Here is a 24,772-nt window from a genome sequence, read left to right as displayed (position 1 = left end):
AGTGAGGGAGAAAGAGAAAGTGAGAACAGTTAAAGAAACAGAGTCAATGAATAAGAGAATGGGACTAGGGAAAAAAAGATGTAATTATATATTAATTTGAGAAATTAAAAAACAAAAGTTTCAGAAAGTGTTAAATCTCCAGAAGGTCTTATAAATCATTGCTAGTATCAGCTGCAGCGAGAGTACAGTGAGGACAGATTAAAAGTTTGACTTCTATCATCAGATGACACAATAGCTCCCCTAACCAAAGTGGGGAGCCTGAGGGCTGATAAGCCCTGACCTGAAGTCATCAAGTTTTTCTAACGGACAAAGAAGGAACTGAGGACAAACAGCCTTTGAGAATCATGGCAGGGACAGTGTCAATAATTCTTATTGATGAAGGGAAACAAAGCTCCCTGGAGAATATCAACAAGATCAGGGATGTGTGAGTAAGTACCTGGTATAGATGAATTGCTTACATTCTACATAGCAAAGCCATAGCCCAGTACCTCATAATGTGACTATATTTGAAACAGGGTCTTTGAAGGAGTAAAAGTCAATTAAGGTGGATCTTAACCCAATGTGACTGCTTTCATTTCAAGAAACAAAAGATCTACAGAGACAGTCTGAAGTGAGATCCTGTGTGGAGAGAAGGAGAAGGTAGGATTCACAATAGGAGAGGCATCACAGAAGAAAGTATCTTAGGGCATCTTGACCCTGGGTTTCCAGCCTCCAGAACTATGACAAAATGAATGACTATTGATTGTATTGATTGCCAGTCTGTGGTACAATGCCGTGGCAACCCTACCAATAAAACACAGGTACTAGTAAGACAGCAGCACTGAGTGGGAAGTTTGTGGTCATACAAGGAAGGAACTGGGGGACAGAATGAGGAAACTTAGTGAGAAGGATGATGATGGCTGCGCACTGCCAGAGACACTTCCCTCTAGATGAAGAAGGAACTGGGGGACAGAATGAGGAAACTTAGTGAGAAGGATGATGATGGTTGCGCACTGCCAGAGACACTTCCCTCTAGCCATGTCACAGCCCTGACTCAGGAAGGGAGCAGAGAGTGCCGAGTGTGGAGACAGGCCATCAACTGGTTGGGAACAGACATGCTGTCTCTGTTGGGACTCAGAGTTATATGGATTTAAGTGAGATTCTACTAAAGTAAATTTGTCAGCCATAATATTAGAAAAATTTAATTATTATTTTTTAATGATTTCCAGATAGAATGTTTCTGGTCACCAGTGGGAACCCATGGACTCACAGAGCAGTACTTCAGATGCTGCCTCTAGAAAATGAACAATGTTCTGTTGTACACCTGGAACCCTAAAGTTCTATTCATAGTGAAGGGGACACTAGCCCATTGCAGCATGTAGCTCTAACAGACATTGACCTTCTCCCCAGTTCTTTCTGCTGTGCTAATAACCATCAGATTACATTCCTGAAGGTAGTCCCCTAAGGTCTGTTCCAGTATTTGGACAATCCCTTTTCCTAAGGCTGACTGCCAACGTTCTGTTATCAATGTATTAAAATCCAGCAATCAAAAGCCTTCTTGGGCTTACCTAATTAACATGCCTCTTTCTAACACGGGGTTTCCTATTTTTCCTTTATAAAATGACATTTTCCTATGTGCCACATCTGTCTCCTCTCTATCCAGAGACAGTACTTTGTCCCTCCAGGACAAATATCCCATCTCCTTTTCCCTGGTTCCCTTCCCCTCTTTCTCTGCTTCCTGTTATTGTCTCTGTGGGGTAAATAAATCTTTGTCCTGAGAACTGGGTCTGAGAACTTGACCTTGGGAGTCCTGAGTCAATACTTTCCCCTTCACAAGGAGATATTGTTGTACTCCTGAGCATGCTCACCTGGGAGTCCCAGCAGTAGGGTCAGCAGCAGGACATCGCGAGGAGTGTGAGGCCAGGAGTCCAAGTCAAGCATGGTGAGAACGAAGGACTTACTCATTGCATTGTCTGTGCTGGTGAGATTCCGGGTGCTAATCTGCAGATACTAGGTTCTAATCTGGTATATCTTATTTTGCATAAGGGGTGTGACTGTATTGTGCTGAAACAGGAACCATACTGGCTATTTTGAAATAGACACACAGTCTTGCAGGCCAATGGAATAGAGGAGATATTTATCATGCATTGTAGAGGAACTGAGATATGCCTACCTAGGAAAAGTAATCTTTTCTCCTTCTATAGAATTTATAGAATACATACACACACACACACACACACACACACATATATGGATTTATACTAGATCCACTTAATCTCAAGACATTTTGTTTTATTAACTCTTCAATTGGGATCCAGGAAAAAAGATGTTTTGTCTTAATATCTCTTCAATTGGGATCCTGGAAAAAGATGTTTTCTTTCTTTTTTTTTGTTTTATAAACAGTGTTTTTTCCCTGTAGTCCCAACTGTCCTGGGACTCACTCTGTAAACCAGGCTGGCCTCAGAGATCTACAGTTTTTGCTTCCTTAATGCTGGGATTAGAGACATGTACCACTACTGACCCATCAAAAGGATGCTGAACTCTTAAGTTTAAAACCTTGGACGCTATTTACAGCCTATCATTTCCTCATCCCATGTTTTAGCTATTGTAAAACATTCAACTATTGGTCTAAAGTAGTGTTGATATCGTGACCAAAAAGGTAATATTCTGAATAAGGCAAACATTAGCTCTGTTGTACCCTGACACAGTCAGACCATATCTATAAGACTTTATGCTTTACAAATACACATTTAAAGTTGTCGGCTTTTTTTCAAGAAGCAAGTATGAAATACTGGAAGAATATCTATCTACAGGAAATGCACATGGGATCCAGAGCCATGAAATTTCAGCAAAGATCTGAAGGGATAACCAGTGAAGAAGTATTTGATGTTATTTTCACTGCAGCGTCATGTTAGATAGATCTAGAACAAAGGCAGAACTGCCCAAAGATAGGACCAGTATCTTAAACAAGAAATTATTCCCTCATCTCATGAAATGTTTTATAAAAAGTAGTTGAGTTATTTTGTCAATATTCTGTAGATTTATATGTTTTCTTTTAATTCCGTGTTATCACATCTCTGACTTTGGCAATCTGCCTAGGCTTTGGGAGGTTTCTCTAAGGCCCTGATGTATAGAGCAATAACAGAGCTCCTGGGAATACACTTGGGAGAGCTGGTAAAGATGTGGGGCCAGGGCCTTTGGAAAAGGGTTGTTTTAGATTCTCAGAAACCAGGACTTTTTCACAGAATGTTGAAAACTGGTTCTCTGTCCCAACACCAAGGACTTTGTTTATAATGTACTTGAGTTACCCAGTGTATTTCTTGTGCAACATTGTCTGATTTGCCTCTTTCTGAATTTGTATACTTCCTTTTAAAACCGATTTACATTAGCAAGAGACTTGCTGTTGAATTATAATTAGCAGCCAGTGCTGGGAATGCTGTGCTGTGAACCTTTTGCTCAACTGGTTCTGTGACTCAGACCTCACTAGCCAATCAGAGCCCCCAGCAGACCCACCAGTCAAATGGGAGGGTTCTTCTGGGAGCCAGGCTTCCAGTTTAGCTCTTCCCGAAGAAATCACCGTTTCTCTCCTCCTCTGCGCCTTGGGCTCTTTTGTCGGGAGAGAGCATTTGAGCTTGTCAGCTGTACCGTGGTGAGTGAGGGGTTGCTCTCCACAGACAGGAAGAGCGGTGTGCCAAGGTGAGTAAGGGGCTAATGTCCCCACGTGTGGAGGAGTGGCTGGGCTTGGCGGGTGAGGGGCCGCTGTTCCCAAACTAGGTAGAGCGGCCTGCTGAGGCTCGCTTCTGGTGTGGTGTGTCCTCCCCTGGCTGGGTGGGAGCCAGTGGACAAACAGAGTTTAATGTGTTCCTGCCTCGTCCTGCCTCGCCCTGCCTCATCCTAAGTAGTTCTAAGTCATCCTTGCAACTCCCTGCTGGCAGCCTCTGAATAACTTCACTGCCTGGGCTATGTCTGCACAGAGCAGAGCTTTGGGAGCCACAAATGTTGGTGCCTATAGTGCTTATATTTTTGCATGTGGAGATATCACCAAATATGCCAAAGTCGGAGACTTGTGGTCTCTCCTGGGTCTTCAGAAGTTCTGCACTTTTAACATTTAGGTTTAGGATTTGTCTGTAGTTAATTTTGTGTGGCTTGTAAAAGGTTTCTCCTGTGTAGAGTAGCACCCCGCTGCTAATCTGTGATGTAAAAGAGTAGAATTGATAATAGAATTAATGGTATAAGGATTTACCAGTTCTTAGGAGACATTAAGTCACACAAAGTGTTAGGTTGTGAGCTTATGCCCCAGTCCTTCACATCTATCCTAGCCACCAAGCCTGGTCTGTACTTCAAATCCCAGCATGCCAGGTCCTGACCCCTCCCTGGGGGTGGGGTCGGGACCCCTCCCCGGGATACTTAAGTCATCCCCCAGAACACGTGCTCTCCCTTTCTTCCTCCTTGGGGTCCCGTTCCTGACTCTTCCCGTTTCCCCCACGGGTGCACAGACCTCCCATTAAACCTGGATATTTCTTAATTTGGCGTGTTTTGATTTGGCTTGATTGGGACTTTTTGCATTGTCACAGTGCTTGCTTAGGAAATATTCCTAACATTTGGAGGCTCCCACCGAGCTAGGGCAGGTCCTTTCCACGTGGCAGGCCTAGTGTTGAAAGCCCCCTAGTCTGTAGGTGGAGCTCTACGCCATGCTTACAACTGGCTTCTGGGCTTCAGCTGCTGCGTCTTGGTGAGTTCCTTTTCTTGTCTATGCTATAGGGTTTGTGGGGGACCCATTCGTACTTATTTTTGTCTTTTTCGGATTTCCATTTGAAGTCGTGAGCTCACGCTGGGAATTCGAGTCAGGTTGCGGTCAATCCTGCAGGATTGGGGTTGGCTGAGGTGGAGATCCGTTTCTATCAGGACTTCAGGCATTCAATCTCTGCAACCCCTTTTGACCTAACAGCCACTTAGGAGGACACTCTGAAATGGATTTAGGCCATGTGGTTGGGCATAGACTCTTAAATGGGCACTTACACTTCAAAGCCAGTTCTGTTTTTGCCCCTGTAAGCCTCTTACAAAAAAAATCGTTTAAATTGAGCCTGACTGATACAAATGAGCAAAACTTACATATATATGGTTTTTTGTCCATTTTTTTTTTGTGTGTGTCTGTTCTCTCTCTCCACCGCCACCTTAGGCCGTCTCACCACCATGCTGCCTGAGGCACTGCCTCCCCCTCCCTTCCTCAAGCCCACACTCCCTACCTCCTCTGGTGGAGCTACATTCATTCCCCAGTCCTTCACATCTATCCCAGCCACCAGGCCTGGTCTGGACTTCAAATCCCAGCATGCCAGGTCCTGACCCCTCCCTGAGCTAGGGCAGGTCTGCTTACAACCTGCTTCTGTGCTTCAGCTGCTGTGTCTTGGTGAGTTCCTTTTCTTGTCTATGCTATAGGGTTTGGGGGGGACCCATTCGTACTTTTGTCGTTTTCGGATTTCCATTTGAAGTTGTGAGCACACGCTGGGAATTTGAGTCAGGTTGCAGTCAATCCTGTGGGATTGGGGTTGACTGAGGTGGAGATCCGTTTCTATTGGGAGGCTGGTCATTCAATCTCCATCTTTTTGACCTAAGAGCCACTTTGGAGGACGCTCTGAAATGGACTTAGGCCACGTGGTTGGCGGAGCTGTGTTGGATATTTATTAATTTGGATTGATTTGATTTGGGAATTTATGCATTGTCAGAGAGCTCACTTAGGAAGTATTAATAACACAAAGTAGAATTTAAGTATTCTATTTTTCTAAATTTTTTTTTTTTATTTTTTGGTTTTTCGAGACAGGGTTTCTCTGTGGTTTTGGAGCCTGTCCCGGAACTAGCTCTGTAGACCAGGCTGGTCTTGAACTCACAGAGATCCGCCTGCTCCTGCCTCCCAAGTGCTGGGATTAAAGGCATGCTCCACCACCGCCCGGCTCTAAATTTTTTTCTAAATATTTTTCTAAATTTATCTTAAATATTGTTCACATTCACTATTGTTATAGCTTTGATGTAAGTTTTTTTTTTTTTGAGTTTTGGCTTTCTCTGTCTTTGAACTCACAGATATCTGCCTGTGCCTGCCTCCCAAATGCTGGGATTAAAGATGTACACCACCACTTTCCAGCAAGAAGTCATATTATGTCAATCTTTGTACTATTTTTTTATAATCTTATTGATCACTCTGAGTGTTTCCACTATGAATGTAGCTTTGTAATCAGCTTTTCTGTTATAAATTGTTGGAAATTGTCTTTGAATTGTGTTCATTTTATGCTGCAAATTTACTATACACAACATCTTTGTTTTGAGGTATCAAGTTCCCAAAAATTAATTATATGCTTCATTATTTACTTTGGTTTTATTTTTCTTCTTGCTGTTAATCTGTGAACTACTTTTCAGTTTATTGGATACAATGTCTTTGCAGGTGGGTTTTGCTGATGTGAGGTTATCTGTTGCTTGAGTTTTTGTGCATGAAGTTAGCTTTGTTGGTTTGGGGTTTTCCTTGTAGTACTTTCTGTAAGGCTGGGTTTGTGGCTATGTGTTGTTTAAATCTGGTTTTGTCATGGAATATCTTGTTTCCTCCATCGATGGTGATTGAAAGGTTTGCTGGGTATAGATATCTTTGCTTGCATCTGTGGTGTCTTAGTGTCTGGAGCACATCTGCCCAGGACCTTCTGGCTTTCTTGGTTTCCATTGATTATTCGGGTGTAATTCTGATACGTTTACCTATATATGTTACTTGACCTTTTTCCTTTGCAGCTCTCAATATTCTTTCTTTATTCTGTATGCTTTGTGTTTTGATTATTATATGGCTAGGGGATTTTTTTTTATCCAATCTATTTGGTGTTCTTTAAGCTTCTTGTACCTTCATAGGGATATCCTTCTTTAAGTTGGGAAAATTTTGCTCTATAATTTTCTTGAATATGTTTTCTATGCCTTTTGTCTCTATTATTCTTAGGTTTGTTCTATTGGTTTTTTCTTTCAGTTTATTTACATGATGTATTATATTAATTGATTTTTGTATGTTGTACCATTCTTGCATTCTGGGATGAAGCTGACTTGATCATGGTGAATTTTTTTGATGTGTTCTTGGATTCAGTTTGCTAGCATTTTATTGAGTATTTCTGCATATCTATGTTCATAAGTGAGATTATTTTTTAATTTTCTTCCTGTGTTGAGTCTTTGTGTGGTTTTGGGATCAGGTTAACTGTAGTCTCATAAAAAAGAGTTTGGCAATGTTCCTTCTGGTTCTATTCTGGGGAACACTCATAGGAGTATAGGAAGTTCTGATAGAACTCAGCATTAAAACCATTTGTCCCTGGGATATTTTTGTTTGTGAGGCTTTGCATGATAGCTTCTATTTCCTTGTAGTTTATAAGTCTATTTAAATTGTTCACCTGGTCTTGATTTAATTTTGGTATATGGTACCTAACCAGAAAACTGTCATTTTCTTTTATGTTTTCTAATTTTGTTTACTTGTCTGCCTGGCAAGAATAAGGATATTCTAAGATACATTCAAATTTCTCCCTTTTTCTAATAGCTACTGAAATAGACACTATGAAATTTGAGTTTCCTTGGGAATTTCACTGTGGAAAAAGACTGACTCCTTCAGGCGAGACCATGTCTACTTAAGAAACATTTACTCCTTATGTGACCACCTTACAGGAGAGACAGGAGGGTTTCAGAGATGGGACTTATATGACTTAGTTATATTAACTTATTTTTGTATAGCCCTTATCATCTATCTAAACCCGTTAGGACCCCAAGGATAAATTAATCACCTTATATCTTCATCACTGTTCCAAATTAGTCACACCAAAAAAATATGTTTATTACTTTTCTTAATAATTTGTTCTTTTTTCTTTTCTATTTTTTATATTAAGTAATATCCTCATTATGAATCTCTGGCTGTGTTGTAACTCAGTGTATAGAGTAGCATCTTGTAGAGAAATCAGAGCTATTTTGCCACGTTATCTCCAGTGTTCCTCAATTATAGTTTGGCACACCACAGACCAATTAATACATTTTTGTTGTTCAAGACAGGGTTCCTTTGTGTATCTTTGTCTGTCCTGCAACTAGCTTTGTATACCATGCTTACCTTGAGTTTATAGAGACCTACCTTTCTCATACTATGTGGTTCAGAATTCTTTTGAACACCTAGTCCTACTTTTGTTGCTCAGTGCTAGAAAGAAAGTCTTGCAACTGCTGCAAGGCTGGGTCTTAAGTGGTAAGTCAGAAGGAAAACTTTGTAGAATGTGACCATAAACCTGTAGTTTAAAAGGTAATAGAACTATGGTGATGTTGATTTTCTTTTGGCAATACATGATTAGAATGCTTCTAACTTTCTGCTCTCACCAGCCACAATGATATGATTCAGTGATGTTTAATTCTAGGGTACAAAAGGAACTACCAAAGTTTCTCATGTGTTCATGTTATTGGGCAGGTAGATAGGGAAGAATCTGTATCTTGTGATATAATCCTTGTGACATGAAGCAGATATTAAATTATTTTCCATAATTTTTTATAACCTCATTGATCACTCTGAGTGTTTCCACTATGAATGTAGCTTTGTAATCTGCTTTTCTGTTATAAATTTTTGGAAATTGCCATCTAATTGTATTCATTTTATGCTGCCAATTTACTATACACAGCATAATGTTCTTCCTTTCTTCCTCTCTCTCTTTCATTTTTCAAAATGTGTTTTAGCTTACAACTTTATATTTCTGCATTTTTAGACTGGACCCTTAATTTCTATATTTTATTCTTATACTTTTCATTATTGAAGAAGGAAGCTCTCTCCTCTCTTTTCCTGCTTGCCCTAGCTCTGGCTACCAAGCTCATTTCTTTACCAGCATTAGAGCCTACTTCCTTGAAATTTTGGTATATACTGAATACCAGCTGAGATATTCAGCCTCATGAACTTAACAACTATTTCTATTGTTTGACAGACATTTTTGGATTACCTGCATCACAGCTTGTAAGTCAGGAACCACTGAGCTGTGTCTTTAATTTTCATTTTTTAAATTTTTATTTCATTAGTTAATTAATTTATTGTTTTTCAAGACAGGATTTCTCTGTAGCTTTGGAGCCTTTCCTGGAACTAGCTTTTGCAGGTTTCTTTCTCTTTCTTTCTTTCTTTCTTTCTTTCTTTCTTTCTTTCTTTTATTTTTTAATTTAGTTTTAGTTTTTCGAGGCAGGGTTTCTCTGCACCTTTGGATCCTGTCCTGAAACTAGCTCTTGTAGATCGATCTATCTATCTATCTATCTATCTATCTATCTATCTATCTATCTATCTATCTATCTATCATCTATTGTCTTTCGAGACAGGGTTTCTCTGTAGCTTTGGATCCTTTCCTGTAACTAGCTCTTTTCCTGTAATTAACTCTCTGTACCTTTACCCATAAAATATACAGGAAAAAAAGCTTTGCTTGCTAACCAGCCCCAGAGGAAGAAATTCCTTCTCACCTGGGTGCCAGCAGATACAGCACCAGGATGTTTAGCTCAGGGAGCCAAATTTCATCCTAATCCTCCCAGTATCTTCCAGGGAGCTGCACAGCCACGCCCCTTCTGAGACACAAGGCACCTGCCTTGTCAGTCAGTCTTTTATCCACCCTGTTAGCCCTAAGAAATGCATGCTTGGTGCCATTGTTCTCACCTATGGGATCGCTAACCACATCTCTGTGGGTATGTAAAGGGGAAACCTTGTGGGATGGGTAGATAGTGAGGAACATTGAGGAGGGCCTTAGAAAGCAGAACATCAGGAGAGCACTAGAGAGAGCACACACAGAAAAAATGGAACTTGATAAAAAGACTTCTGTGAGCTAATTTGTTTTGTTTGCCCTCAGACCTTATTGCAGATGTCACCTACTATAGCAATCCTTCTGAATCCTGAGAGGTCTAGTGGGGCTTAACACCAACATAAACCTCAATAAAAAAAGAAACAAAGGGTTCATCGAACTCATTCTTTGGAGATTTCTGTTTATAGACCTGAGGTAGGGCCTGCACAGATAATTAGAAATACATAAAAACAGGTTTCTCAACAGATAGCTAAAAATTAGGACTAATGATGTTTTTATTTGGCTCATTGTCAAGACAAAATAAGGTAACTTACAAAATTGTGTAGTTTATGACTGCAGTTTAAATAACTGCAGTGGGCCGGGCGGTGGTGGTGCACGCCTTTAATCCCAGCACTCGGGAGGCAGAGGCAGGCGGATCTCTGTGAGTTCGAGACCAGCCTGGTCTACAGAGCTAGTTCCAGGACAGGCTCCAAAACCACAGAGAAACCCTGTCTCGAAAAACCAAAAAAAAAAAAAAAATAACTGCAGTGGTAGTTTTTGATGCATAGTAAGTTATACCCTACCCACAGAAAGAGCTGACCTGAGCTAGGGGGCGTTCACTGAGTCTGGACTGATGATGGGAACCTGCATAGGACCTAACTAGGCCCTCTGAATGTGGGTGACAGTTGTGTGGCTTAGGCAGTCTGTAGGGCCACTGGCAGTTGGACCAGGATTTATCCCTAGTGCTTGAATTGGCTTTTAGGATCCCATTCTCTTTGGAGGGATACCTTGCTAAGCCTAGATACAGGGGTGAGGGCCTTGGTCTTTTCTCAAAGGATGTGCCAGACTTTGTTGACTCCTCTCTCTGGAAGGCTTACCCTCTCTGAGGATTGGATAGAGGGGGCGGTGTCGGGGAGATGAGGGTAGTGGGAGGAGGGGAAGGAATGGGAACTGGGATTGGTATGTAAAATGAGAAAAAAATACTTTAAAAAAGTTATCCCCACCTGGCAGTGGTGGTGCACGCCTTTAATCCCAGCACTTGGGAGGCAGAGGCAGGCGGATCTCTGGGACTTCGAGGCCAGCATAGTCTACAAGAGCTAGTTCCGGGACAGGCACCAAAGGTACAGAGAAATCCTGTCCCAAAAAAACCTAAAAAAAAAAGTTATCCCCAAACACAGTAGTGTTCATAAATAAACATTTACTCTTCATCATCTAAGAGCTGACTGCAGCAGCTCTGCTGTTCTCACTGCCTGTATGATAACAGGCAGGAGTGAGGTGGATAAGCAGCTGTTCCTGTGTGTGTGGACTTCCCATGTTCAAGGCCCCAGCCATGAGGTACCAGGGAGCAAGCTGGTTACAACACCCAGGTGGCTGTTGAAGCTTGGTCACTTAATTAATTACTACATTAATTCTTAATTAATACTAACTACTTACTTAACTAATTACTGTTATAAAACACCATGACCAGAAGCAACTTAGAGAAGCACCCCTCCACTTCCTCCAGCAAGACCACACCTCCTAAACCTCCCCAAACAACATTACTAACTGGGATTCATCTATTCACACATCTGAGTCTACATTCACATTCAAACCACTTGAAATTCTTCTCTGTAATTGACTCTGGACTTCCAGCTTTCCCGTCTGGCCGCCCCTGAAAAGAACTACTTGGATTGCAACCTGCAGCAGTGTGCAGTTAGCTGTGCCTCTGGCTTGTGCACCATAGCCTCTAGCAGTTAGAGGCCAGTTTTGAAGGGATCTAAAAAGACTGTGGTACTGAGAATTAGTAATTAAGGATTAGAGAGTGGTAAACTTGGGGTGCATGTGTTTTCTTGGTTGAAAGAAAAAGAAGGAATGAGCAACTCCATAGCAGATAGGGACTACTTTATAAAAGTTTTGAAGATCCTTTGCTCTCTCTCTCTCTCTCTCTCTCTCTCTCTCTCTCTCTCTCTCTCTCTCTCTCTGTGTGTGTGTGTGTGTGTGTGTGTTTTAACTTTGTTTTTAAAGACAAGAAATCTTTCCTCACTAGTGCAGCATAATTTCATACCCTGGAGCATTGTAGTTTTGGTGAGCCATACAACTTTGCTTATAACACACCAAATGGGCTCAGTTCAAAGCTTGAGATTTAGTGTTTGGTGTTGTAAATGCTTCCGACCCCTTCAGGAAAGATTTATGTGTCAAATAAATTATACTAGGTTAGGTTAAATGGTTTTCAGATTTTTTTTTTAACAGAGGTTTGTGAAATGTCTGAATTTTTCTTTTGTTATCAAAAATGTTGATGCACCTGTCATTGTGAGTGGAATAATTATTTAGTTTAGTGTCTATGTAATTTCTTATACTGCCATGTATTCTTTATGACTCTCCCACAGCTGCCTGACTCCCTATTTAGATCTGTACATAGTTTGAAGGAGCACATCTGTCATCATCCGGCATATAATTAACAGCGTGTGAAGTGATGTTGTCTGAATTGCCACACAGGAATAATGGTTGGGTGATTTGAGGTGACCCCAACTGTCCTTTTCTGAAGGATAGTACATGATGGTTGTTAGTGCACTTCACCCTTCTCATTCAGAAGGAAGCAGCCAAGAGTCTGCATGCCTGGATTTTGTTTCTTTACTATTTAGCATGATAATTTTTTACATTTGTTTTCCTTGTATTCTAAACTAAAACCAGTTTCCACTGGCATTTGTTGACATCACATTGGCTTCAGGCATTTTGCTTATGTAATCTGTAATTGAGTTACCAGGAGCCAGACTCAATCAGAGTGGTAAAGTCATTTAGCTCGGTGGTAAAGTCATTGCTTGGCATGTGTGAGTCCCAGGGTTTAGTCCAGTGCCATGTAAACAAAAACAAAGAGCCAAATCCCAGAGGAACTTATGTATTAGTTGAGTATTTGGCAATGGATGGATTTAAGGTGTTACAAGTCAGAGTCCCTAAAATGTGGTTTGTAAATTTAATGAACTTTGAATTGACAAAAATAAAGCAGCAGTGTTGGTAAGGAAAACTGAAACCCTTGACTTCTCAGTAAGGTTTTTCCTGAATAGAGCCTTGGAAAGAAATGCTTAAGGCACAGAAGCAAAGATGCCAGGAATGCTTCTGTAGATAGTTCCGTCTCCATGGTACCTTGGTTCCTGCTGGTCCCATGCTCTGCCACAGGGTGCACTGGCAGGTGGCAGGTGAGTTCCAACAAGAGTACAAGCCTTGAAATTGTAGTTGGAGGCTTGTAATTGTGGGTAATTGGTTTAGCTCACTGTGCGTGTGTCCTTACCTGGGAAGAGAATAGTAGTAAGAGCCTCCAAGGCTGCTGGCTGCCCACTAGGCTGCTGTTATTTTAACTGTTTCCTTTTGAAGCCAACTGTCAGCAAATCCATTTTTGCTGTTGTTCCTTATGTTTGCCATTTGAGCCTCAGCTTATTCAGAGATCAAATCACTACATTGACTATCCAGAGTAGTTTTTCACTTGAAATGCTAAGATTTATGGGAGAAAAGTGCAATTTATGTAATTAATGCTCAAATCTAGTTCAAGGACTAGTCTCAGTCTTGCCTAGAAGGTTTTAGAAATGCAGTCTCTGGTTCAGCCTTAGCTCTCTTGGAAGGAGGAAGCTGAGGTTGATAGTTTGTATATGCAGTGTCAACATCTGTGACAAGGAAGCTGCAGTTGAACTGCACACAGTGGTTTCAGCTAAATGGTCAGAGTTAGTCAAAGTCTCTGAATTTAGACCACTGTGTGCTGGATAGTTTACTGGCAGCTTGAAATAAGCTAGTCATGTGAGATCCAAGAGAAAATACCTAACATTCCACAGCCCCATGCACCCATCCCCCTTTCACCAGGACTCCCCCATGAGTGAAATAACTAATTAAAGCCTGCTGCAGAAGACACAAATTAAAAAAAAAAAAGCCTTGAGAAAAATTTGAGAACTGCACATTGAAAAAGCAGGAAAACAATTAGTAGTCACACGGATAGGGCCCTGCTTCAGTTAGGGAGCTAGGGGGGCAGCTCCTACTCTGGAATAAATGAAACCTGGGTGAACCTGAACCAGATCTACAAGGAGGAATGGAGAAGTGATGGCCAAAAGCAAAACAAGAACCCAAACTCCAGGAGGAAATTGCCCCAGTGGAGCACTTTGTCCAAATTCCCTGTGACTTACACCAAGGCAATGTGAGCACACAGCCTTTGAGCCGCCCTAGCCTCTGGAGACAAAACATGAGTCCTCCCATTTTCCTAGCCAGCCCAGTGCACATGGTACCAGCAAATGCTGCTGAGTCCTGTGGGAAAATAAACGCTGATTTTCAGGGTCTGACTTATTCCTGAAATACCCTCCCAATACTGTCCTATGTTTTCTGTCTTATTATTTTTATTCATCTTTATATTCCTTACTTTTATTTCTCCCAGACAGCTTTCTGGTTTTGTTTTGTTTGTGGAGACAGAGTGCTAAGAAGCCTAGACTACCCTTGAACTCCTGAAGCTGCAGCTTTAGCTTCCCAGGGTCATGATTATAGTCATGAGGCTCCTGCCTGGCTGACTTACAGTAGTGGGTCTTCCCTCTTCTTCTCTCCAAAAACATTAATGGAATTTGTGCTTTTATCCCTTTTCCTAGAATAATCTAAGCTTTCATACAGAAGAACTAGGTATCCCCATACCAATATCCAGGTGTGTAAGATCTAAACACTTTTTGATGGAAACATGGCAGACAGTCAAAGCATTCTGTGCACTTGTCTGACACTGGATTGCTTCTACTTGGTTTTCTTTTGACACTTGCAACAAAGTTGTTTGAAGTAAATCTAAAGAAAATTGGCCTTCCTAATACAAACTGATACGTGCATTAAAAAATTTAAGGGCCATTTTCACCAATTCCTTTTTTCCAATATCTGGTGCTGACTGAGAAATAAAATGGGTAGCCAAGACTATGGCTCCTATGGTCTCTTGGAACCGATTTTTTAAAAAAATGGCTGGATTTTCATCAGCTAGCTGTGTAATCTCTTGAAGTTTGTCAAAATTAACTACTTTTTCTGAGACCAGTTCCATGGCAAAGAACCATGATGTCTCGCCTCTGTCAGCACTTTGGCCAGGTTGGTAATCCCCGTGTGGTTCTGTGGCCAGCACGGCCACTTCCCCCATAGGGACTGTACTGTCTACCAAACGAGTCTGGTCTGCATATTGTCTCAGTGCTTCCTGAATTTTACTTGGCTCCTCAGGAGTGAGAGTAGAAGCTTGGATGATGTAGTAGTCATTCCAGGTTAGATCATAGGTGTGACAGATAACAAAACTATTTAATAAAAGCAGAAGGATTAGTAAAAAAGGAACATAGCCACTTTTTTTTTTATCAGAGAAATATCTTGAAGAGAAAAGGGAATATTGACTTTCATGGCACCATTGACTCCCACGACTTCCTGAAGAGGGCAGTGAAGGGCAGAGGGTGGGATCTGGTGTAGGAGGAGACAGGGGAGGATTGGGAGGGGCTAGCTCAGTGTGAACAGGGGATCCAAGGATTGGAAGTTGTGGTAGGAGGGGGAGGTAGGGAAGGAGGGGGGAAAGGAAGAAGTTAGGGAGGCGGTAGGTGAGGGTGGGGAAGGAGAGAAATGTGGAGAACATTGCTCGCAGGTGGGGTGGGTAGTGAGGGTTTGAGGGAGTGGGGGAGGGGCCAGTGCCTCTGGCTGCATGGTCCAATTGGAATTATCAGGGTCCCAATTCCCAGTAGACCGGGAATTTGGAGGTGCCGCAGTCCTAGCATCCCAGACCAGTGCTGCAAGACACTGGCTACTGAGGGAGGGCCAGGAGTGCAGAGCCCCAAAGTCATGGATAGTGGAGAGCTCTATCTATTTGTCCCACAGTGACAAAATTTTCTAGGTCTTGAAGGATGGTAAGCTCAAGACTTCCCTCTGGTGGCCAATGCGTCCCATTATCAAGATCTTATTGAGGCCAAATCTTAGTGCATACGAAAATTAGCCATTAGGGACAGATTGTATCAGACAGTCCCAATTTATAAAGATTTTACGGGCGGTGGTGGCGCACGACTTTAATCCCAGCACTCGGGAGGCAGAGGCAGGCGGATCTCTGTGAGTTCGAGACCAGCCTGGTCTACAGAGCTAGTTCCAGGACAGGCTCCAAAACCACAGAGAAACCCTGTCTCGAAAAAAAAAATTGTACGAGGCATTGCAGGGACGATAGCGGATTTGATTTCGAATTGCAAGCTCCCATTTTAAAAGTCTATGCCCAACTGTGTGGCTGAAGACTATTACAGCTCATCTGCCCAGATAGCTCTTAGGCCAGAATGGGGCTGTGAAGATTGAGTGCTAAGTGTCCCTAAAACAAACAAAATTCACCTCAGTGAAAGTCTGTTTTCACCACTAGGATCAGGCTCTTGGCGTGGGCTGTGTCTTCAACAAAAGCCCGGTAATCAATAAAAGTAAACATGAACGGGTGTCCCAAAACCCTATAGCATGGACAAGAAAAAGGGACTCACCAGAACACAGCCGCTGTAGTCCAGGATCCGGTTTTAGCCTGGCATGGATTTCTTTGCTTCTGGCCACCTTGATCTCAAACTCTGAATGTAGCCCTAAGAAACATTTCATCTAATTTCCGTCTTTAGTCTTTTTCTAAATTTTGGTGATCCCTTTAAATGAATCACACTGATTCTTAGCTTATTCAAATCTCTAGACAACAGCTGCCAACATCAGTTTCTACCTCAGTTTACCAAACTGTTTTCATGATTGCAATGCAATATTTCTAAGTTAATTTCCATCTTCAGAATTATATAGTTGAGGGGGTGGTGTTCAGTGGTATAGCACAAACTTAACACGTATGAGGGCTTGAGTTCAATCCCCAATACCAAAAAGGAGAAGAAGGAATTGGTTCTCAATTTAAGGATCCTCAGATCTTAAATCTGGGACAAATGACTGAGGTGCCTATTTAACATATCAAAGCCCACCTGGCTGCCAGGTTGTCCCAGCATCCTTCAGTCCCTATGTGTTCAATGTTGCCCCACCCAACCCTACCCTGAAAGTTTCCCTCTCTCCCTTTCTCCCCTTTCCGCACACAGCCCAGCTCAGTGGGCTGGTCATGTACACCCTGGACTCTGTCATATGCATCTGGCTGTTTGGCTGTTCTCTCCCTCAGATCTACAATAAACCTTCTTCTCCACCATACCTAGGTGCAATCGTGTTCTCCTTTTATTTCTGAGTGGCTCCTAGTAGGTCAAACACTGCAATGACGGCAATATACCCAAAGGTGTATAGGTAATTAACTCAATGGCTTGAACTGTTATGGAATCGAATGTGGATCTAGGAGGTGAATAACCAATTCCCTCACATACACAACTTAATGGGTGGGCACTTTTATTCTTAAAATGTTAGCGGGTCCCGCCAACCTGGCAGAGACAGCTGCCAGAGCCTGGCAGATTCCCAGCAGCAAGTGGCAGGCCCAAGAGGTGATAGCGGGCAGCCAAGCAGTCCGGTGTGAGCCCGATGGGTCCGGAGCCACTAGCAGGTCCCCAGTGCGGAACCTGCATCTGTGGTCTCTTAGTGTCTGCAGCACATCTGACCAGGACCTTCTGGCTTTCTTGGTTTCCATTGAGAAGTTAGGTGTAATTCTGATAGGTCTACCTTTCTATGTTACTTGACCTTTTCTCTTTGCAGCTCATAATATTCTGTCTTTAGTCTATATGTTTTGTGTTTTAATTATTATATGGTGAGGGTACTTTATTTTGGTCTAGTCTATCTTATGTTCTGTAAGCTTCTTCTATCTCTGTAGGGATATCCTTCTTTAAGTTTGTATGATTTTGTTGAATGTGTTTTTTGTGTCTTTGAGCTGGAGTTCTTCTCCTATCCCTATCATTCTTTATCATTTTGTGTTAAGAATTTATTAGATTTAATGTTTTCTTTTGCTGATGAATTAATTTCATATAGCTATCTTCAACCCCTGAGATTCTCTCTTCCAACTTTTCTATTTTGGTCCAATTCTTACAGTGGCTGTCTGAGTCTTTGGTAACTGTTCTTGGTCTGCTCTGTGTCTCAGGCAGCTACTGAGGTCTCCTTTAGCATGCTCTCTTGCCCTGTTCTCCTGGGTTGCTCTCACAGCTTGTGCTTTATAGTTCCCCTCTTTGTTCTCTCAGCAGGAACCTCTCCTGCTGGCTGTCTAGTTAACCCAAGTCAGGTTTGTGAGGACCGCTGCTGGGTTCTGGTCACTCACCTCTTGGTCCTCTCTGTATTGTATTTCAGAGTACCACTGAGGTTGCTGGATAGGTTAATTTTTGTGCATGATGATTTTTGTTGCTTGTGTGGGTCCAGTAGATGGGAGTGGGTATTGGTCCAGCCTACCTGCAGGAAACTCTCCTTTTGGCTATAGAAACTGAGGTAGTCAGAGTATAGGTCCAGAGTTTTGCCTCACTATGGAGGGCCTAGAAAGTGTGGTGTCATACCGGGTGGCTTGTCACTCACCTCTTGGTTCTCTCTGTATGGGAGCAAGCTACTTTCAGAGGTTATGGTTACGGGCCCAAAAACTCCATAAAATAAGGGTAAAATACAAAAATAATCATGAGGGAAACTGACAAAGTCTTTCAAACATGGTTGACCATTTTACCAAAGTCAAAATAATGAGTTTTTCTCCAATGTGGTTCTCTATTGGAACCCATAAGCTCCCATGTCAGATACTTACATGGAGCTGTGTTTGAAAGAATTGTTTGCAAAAGCCCAAGGATCAAATGCCAAAGAGCAGTGCATAGGCTGCACTTAAGTAGGTTGGCACCATCTGTGCTCTGTATGCACTCTACTATGGTGGTTGAACCTCCTCCAGGTCTTCCACTATTTACTTTTTTGGTGCCTCAGTGCCAGTATCCTACAGCCCCCATTTTGCAGTCTCCTCAGGAACATAAAGCTCTTTAGTCTCCATCCCATCAATCCCAAATACTTGTCTGCCTGGCAAGAATAAGGATATTTGAAGATAAATTCAAGTTTCTCCCTTTTTCTAATAGCTACTGAAATAGACACTATGAAATTTGAGTTTCCTTGGGAATTTCACTGTAGAAAAAGACTGACTCCTTCAGGCGAGACCATGTCTACTTAAGAAACATTTACTCCTTATGTGACCACCTTACAGGAGAGACAGGAGGGTTTCAGAGATGGGAATGCTTTCATTATATGACTTAGTTATATTAACTTATTTTTGTATAGCCCTTATCTATCTAAACCTGTTAGGACCCCAAGGATAAATTAATCACCTTATATCTTCATCACTGTTCCAAATTAGTCACACCAAAAAAATATGTTTATTACTTTTCTTAATAATTTGTTCTTTTTTCTTTTCTATTTTTTATATTAAGTAATATCCTCATTATGAATCTCTGGCTGTGTTGTAACTCAGTGTATAGAGTAGCATCTTGTAGAGAAATCAGAGCTATTTTGCCACGTTATCTCCAGTGTTCCTCAATTATAGTTTGTCACACCACAGACCAATTAATACATTTTTGTTGTTCAAGACAGGGTTTCTTTGTGTATCTTTGGCTGTCCTGCAACTAGCTTTGTATACCATGCTTACCTTGAGTTTATAGAGACCTACCTTTCTCATACTATGTGGTTCAGAATTCTTTTGAATACCTAGTCCTGCTTTTGTTGCTCAGTGCTAGAAAGAAAGTCTTGCAACTGCTGCAAGGTTGGGTCTTAAGTGGTAAGTCAGAAGGAAAACTTTGTAGAACGTGACCATAAACCTGTAGTTTAAAAGGTAGTAGAACTATGGTGATGTTGATTTTCTTTTGGCAATACATGATTAGAATGCTTCTAACTTTCTGCTCTCACCAGCCACGATGATATGATTCAGTGATGTTTAATTCTAGGGGACAAAAGGAACTACCAAAATTTCTCATGTGTTCATGTTATTGGGCAGGTAGATAGGGCAGAATCTGTATCTTGTGATATAATCCTTGTGACATGAAGCAGATATTAAATTATTTTCCATAATTTTTTTTATAACCTCATTGATCACTCTGAGTGTTTCCACTATGAATGTAGCTTTGTAATCTGCTTTTCTGTTATAAATTTTTGGAAATTGCCATCTAATTGTATTCATTTTATGCTGCCAATTTACTATACACAGCATAATGTTCTTCCTTTCTTCCTCTCTCTCTTTCATTTTTCAAAATGTGTTTTAGCTTACAACTTTATATTTCTGCATTTTTAGACTGGACCCTTAATTTCTATATTTTATTCTTATACTTTTCATTATTGAAGAAGGAAGCTCTCTCCTCTCTTTTCCTGCTTGCCCTAGCTCTGGCTACCAAGCTTATTTCTTTACCAGCATTAGAGCCTACTTCCTTGAAATTTTGGTATATACTGAATACCAGCTGAGATATTCAGCCTCATGAACTTAACAACTATTTCTATTGTTTGACAGACATTTTTGGATTACCTGCATGACAGCTTGTAAGACATTCTAATAAATCCACTTTCTATATACATTGAGAGATTCATTCTACCATTCCTATTTATGTAGACAACTTTGAATAATGCTGCTGTGGGTTTTTTCACCTGCCCATTGAGGAAGATGTGATAGCATTAGTGCTCATAAACCCTTTGTTCCTATCTCATTATTCTCTACGTATTCAACTTTTCCTGAAGACTACTCTTTATTTTTATCACTTTGACAACAGTTTGTTCTAAATTTCATGAATGAAACTCCAAAGAAATGAAACCATCATGCATATTTCTGGTTGTAGAAAGACTTATTATCTGTTTTTAATCTGTGATCTAGGTCTTGCTTTTCTTTTTTGGTTATCTGAAGTCCCTGTGACATCCAGGTAAAAATTACCTTCAGTTCACCTGACCTCAGTATGGTGTCACATAACAAATATCTCCTTTTGTATCTTTGAATCTCCCATTAGCCAGGCGATGGAGGCTCACGCCTTTAATCCCAGCACTCGGGAGCCAGAGGCAGGCGGATCTCTGTGAGTTCGAGACCAGCCTGGTCTACAGAGCTAGTTCCAGGACAGGCTCCAGGGCAGAGTCAGACAAAAGCAATGTAGCTTGTCTGGAGACAGATGCTGGAACTTTTCAAGGTAAGACAATATACAAATTAATGGAGATGCGTTAATATATGAGTTATCCATAAATATGCTTAAGCTATTGTCCAATGAGCATTCCAAGTAATATGGTTTCTGTCTTATTATTTAGGTCCGGGAAAAAACAAACAGCCTCCCTACCATATCCATCCAGTCCTCAGAGAAGGTAAGGCATTTTGATCTTTTGATGTCTAATTTCTTGAGCTCTTTATATATTTTGGAGATTCCTTTGGACATTAGTTTTGTGCATGTTGATATATATGTATCTAGTTTCATTCCTCTACATGTTGACATACAGTTATGCCAGCACCATTTGTTGAAGATGCTATTTTTATTTCATTGTATAATTTTAGCTTCTTGGTAAAAGTCAGCTGAACTTCTGTGTGGATTACTATCTGGGTCTTTGATTGGATTCCAGTGTGGATTCTAGCTATGAAGTAAAGGGTTGGCTACACTGAGCCAATGGAATGTGTACAAATAGGACCCTGTGTCTTGGAAGAGGAACAGGATATGCTCTGGAAGTATTGGGCCTCACGAGGCCGGGGCGTGAGGCCCAGTATAACTTCCTAAGCCTAACTAGAGCTGGCGTAAGGCCTACTCTAACTTCCTGAGCCTAGCTTGAGTTTGGAGACCTGTCTTAGGCCATGACTTCTGCATGTGAAAGACTCAATACATCCCGATCTAGACCTGCCTCTGCCTAGCTACTACTAGCGTGGACAGAATTTTTTTTTATTGTTTTATATTTTACCATGTGGCTCGTGGTTTGTTACCTCTTTTTTAGATTAAAAAAAAAATACAAATCCAAATTCCCACTCTCTCCTCTCCTCCCATTTCCTTCACACACCCTCCTGCTCCATCCCCATCTACTCCTAAGAGAGAGTAAGACACTTTGCTTTGTGGAAGGTCCAAAGTCCTCCCTACTATTTCTAGGCTGAGCAAGGTATACATCTAAAGAGAACAGGATCCCAAAAGCCAGTAAATGCAGTAGAGATAAATTCCAGTGCCACCACCAGTGGCCCCTCAGTTTGCCTCAGCCATGCAACTGTCAACCTCATTCAGAGGGACTGGTTTGGTCCTGTGCTTGTGCCTTCCCAGTCCAGCTGGAGTTGGTGAGCTCCCATTAGCTCAGGCAAACTGTCTTGGTGGGTGAACCCCTCATGGTCTTGACCTCTTTGCTTATGTTCTCACTCCTTCCACTCTTCAACTGGACCTTGGGAGCTCAGCCCAGTGCTCTGATGTGGGTCTCTGTCTCTGTTTCCATCTGTTGTTGGACGAAGGTTCTATGGCGATATTTAAGATAATCATCAATCTGACTACCAGGGCAAGGCCAATTCAGACACCCTCTCCTCTATTGCTTAGGGTCTTAGCTGGGGTTATCCTCGCCCCCCAGCTTCAGATTGCGGAGGGAGCATTAGGAGGGGACTTGGCTACTTCCGGATTCCGAAGGGAGGTAGCTACTTCCGGAGCCACAGAGGGAGGAGTGGCACACCTATTTCCTGTAAATGTTAACCCAGGTGGTAACTGGTCTAATGCCTTGTACCCTTGGGAAGCTCAGGATCTTAAAGATCTTAAGAAAGCTGTAGCTGAAGATGGGCCAAATTTACCCTGGGTTGAAACCATTCTCCAGGGGCTAGCCCATCAATTTTGTACTGCCGGGGACTGGATAGATCTGGCCAGGGCTGTGATGACAGGATCTCTTTTTCTTAAGTGGGATGCCTACTTTAAAGAAGAATGCCGGGTCCAAGCTGAGTGCAATTGGGCAACTAAACCCACTATCCACATCACTTATGGGATGCTCTCAGGTATGACTGGCAAGTATGCTACGGGCCTCCAGCAGGCAGCCATCCCCCCCTCTGTATCAGGATCAGGTTAGGGCGCTAGGTTTAGCGGCTTGGAAGAAGCTTAAGGAGGGTCCTACTGAAACCCCAGTGTCAGGGATTACCCAGAAGCCGGACAAGGACCTCACATTCTTTATAGAAAGGGTTAACAAAAGCCTTCAGAGAAAATTTTCCCCTGGGGAACTTAGGGACCAGTTTGTTCAAATGCTGGTGTGGGACTGAATGAATGCAGACCATAAACTAGCATGTGCGGGATTTAGGGATCACAGCTTGGAGAAGTAGATCATTGCTTCCTGGGACTTGGGCTTAATATCTCACCAATCAAGGACTGATTCATGGACCAGGCGCCATCTCTCTCTGGGTGATTCCTACGGGACACAGCAGAACTTGGACTTCCCATTTCTGTTTCATGTGGTTTCCCCTTATAATAAATAAAAATATAATTGTTTTACCCTTTAGCTAGCCTGGTTATTTCCTGAATTGAGCTAAATTCAATAGTTGGCTTCCATCGTTTGGGTATAGAATTCTTGGCTCTGATTAGATGCTACTGGCTGACTTCTGTGTCCATGGCCAGTAGCAATGCGCCCTCTGTAGCTGGGCCCAACCAGGACCGTGATGCTAGAGTCCCCAGACTCTGTGCCATTCATTTTGGGTATAGAATCTCAGAGGTTAAGCGTATTGGCTGCTCCTCCAGAGGCTCTGAGTAGCCGCTAGCTGAGGTCCTTCATGTTGCCTCATTAAACACCTCAGACCACACAGTCGTGGAGTGCCAAGGTGCCTGAGGACTTGAAGCTGCTCTGGGTCCAGTTTTTCCATGGTTCCGCTGCTTCTAACACTTTGTCTGCATTTGCTGTTCTAGTGCTCCTGTGGCCGCCGACCAGTCAGGGATAATCTGCAGAGCACACAGTCTGCGTTTTACACTAAATAACTATTTTTAATCTGAGCATATCTTTTAGCATTTAACTCTAAAATCGGATTCAGACCAGCCATGTGGCTCCAAGTGTGCCATGACATCTACTGGCAGGTAACGGTTATTGCATCTACTCCAGCTAAAAATCAACCACAAGTAAGATTCATAATTTGAAATATAAATTATAAATTTATAATTTAAAAGTACAAGATTGCAGACAACTTAACCATTCAGGGTTTCAATAGCTGTTTTATTTATACCATGTATGAAGTCATACAAGACTTATACGATTTTCCTCCTATATCATTATATTTGATTCTGGGGATTAGTTTTGTTCTCTATATTTTCTCCTTAAAAACATGGTTTTATAATAGGGCCAATAAATAATACAGTCTTTACAGACTGACACTGATCAATTAAAAGGAAAATTCGAAACTCTGGAGAAGGATATAAACAATTTGACTAATAAAACCCAGTCAAGGGCTGGAAGGCAATGGAAATGTCCTACTCACAACCTGCCCACTTTCCTTGTACAACTGTAGTCATGGCTAGGAGTGTTCAAGGACAATCATAAATGGGTTCCATTAGCTTTCATTTTAAAAGCCATTGGTGCATGTGGCAGGACTCAGGAGGCAGAGGCGGTGTTGTGCACTTAAGGTTTGATGACAGCCTGGTCTCCATAACAGACATTAAAAAACAGAGTGTCCTTAGGAGCCTATTGGAGTGGAAACATATCTAAAATCCCAGTCCATGAAAGTAGACGTGGGCTTCAGATTTCAACTTTATTCCCAGTGTAGAAAAAGAAACAGAAAATAAAACATCTTTTGTAGGGTATTGAGGCCCACGCTTGTGGAGAGGTAGGAAGATGAGCTAGGTTATGGTTCTGTTGGTTTATGTAGTGACCTGGGCAGTGCTTCTTGTACCTTCCCCAAACCAATAACTTCTAGTCATTTATTCATTCAAAGTTACTGGAACTAGCGCGCGTTAGTGAATCTTCATAGAAAGTGTGAATGATTCCCCCCCCCCCAAAGGATCTCTAAATAAAACAATGCATGGGTCGTTTATAAAAAAATAAACATCCCTTCTAAACCTAGTGCTAAGGTTTTGTATTTCTGCCCTAGGTTGGCCTCGGTCCCCCCCCCTCCGCCCCAGAGGCGGGTTAAGGACGTGCTTGCTGCCTTCGAGTCTCCTTCTGGCTAGCCCCCATGGCTGCGG

General features: G+C 41.9%; 1 protein-coding gene and 1 long non-coding RNA gene across 8 annotated transcripts in view; one reads left to right on the top strand and one right to left on the bottom strand.

Annotated features, from left to right (window-relative positions):
• Positions 1–2,009, bottom strand: part of LOC142845386 (signal-regulatory protein beta-1-like) — a 44,048-nt gene extending 42,039 nt beyond the window's left edge. For 4 of the 5 annotated variants that reach the window (XM_075964002.1, XM_075964006.1, XM_075964004.1 and 1 more), the window contains exon 1: positions 1,848–2,009. In XM_075964002.1, coding sequence (XP_075820117.1) covers positions 1,848–1,944 — 97 coding nt within the window. In that variant the 5' untranslated portion in view covers positions 1,945–2,009. The remainder of the gene's footprint in view (positions 1–1,847) is intronic. The other variant, XM_075964001.1, reaches the window with a different exon arrangement.
• A 1,534-nt stretch (positions 2,010–3,543) lies between these two features.
• On the top strand, positions 3,544–24,472 carry LOC142846907 (uncharacterized). Of its 3 annotated transcripts, none has more exons than XR_012910090.1 (5): positions 3,544–3,675; positions 20,633–20,806; positions 20,922–20,975; positions 22,518–22,611; positions 22,908–24,472. It is a non-coding gene; the product is annotated as an uncharacterized LOC142846907 (long non-coding RNA). The 3 variants fall into 3 exon arrangements; XR_012910089.1 differs by adding an exon at positions 5,159–5,386 and having other exon boundaries at positions 22,518–24,472; XR_012910088.1 differs by having other exon boundaries at positions 22,518–24,472.
• The last annotated feature ends 300 nt before the right edge of the window (positions 24,473–24,772 follow it).

The sequence above is a fragment of the Microtus pennsylvanicus genome, chromosome 3 (assembly GCF_037038515.1).
Source record: "Microtus pennsylvanicus isolate mMicPen1 chromosome 3, mMicPen1.hap1, whole genome shotgun sequence".
In the NCBI taxonomy this organism is placed as follows: Eukaryota; Metazoa; Chordata; class Mammalia; order Rodentia; family Cricetidae; genus Microtus; species Microtus pennsylvanicus.
Note: the sequence above shows the minus strand (reverse complement) of the source record. Positions and strands in the feature narration are given on the sequence as shown.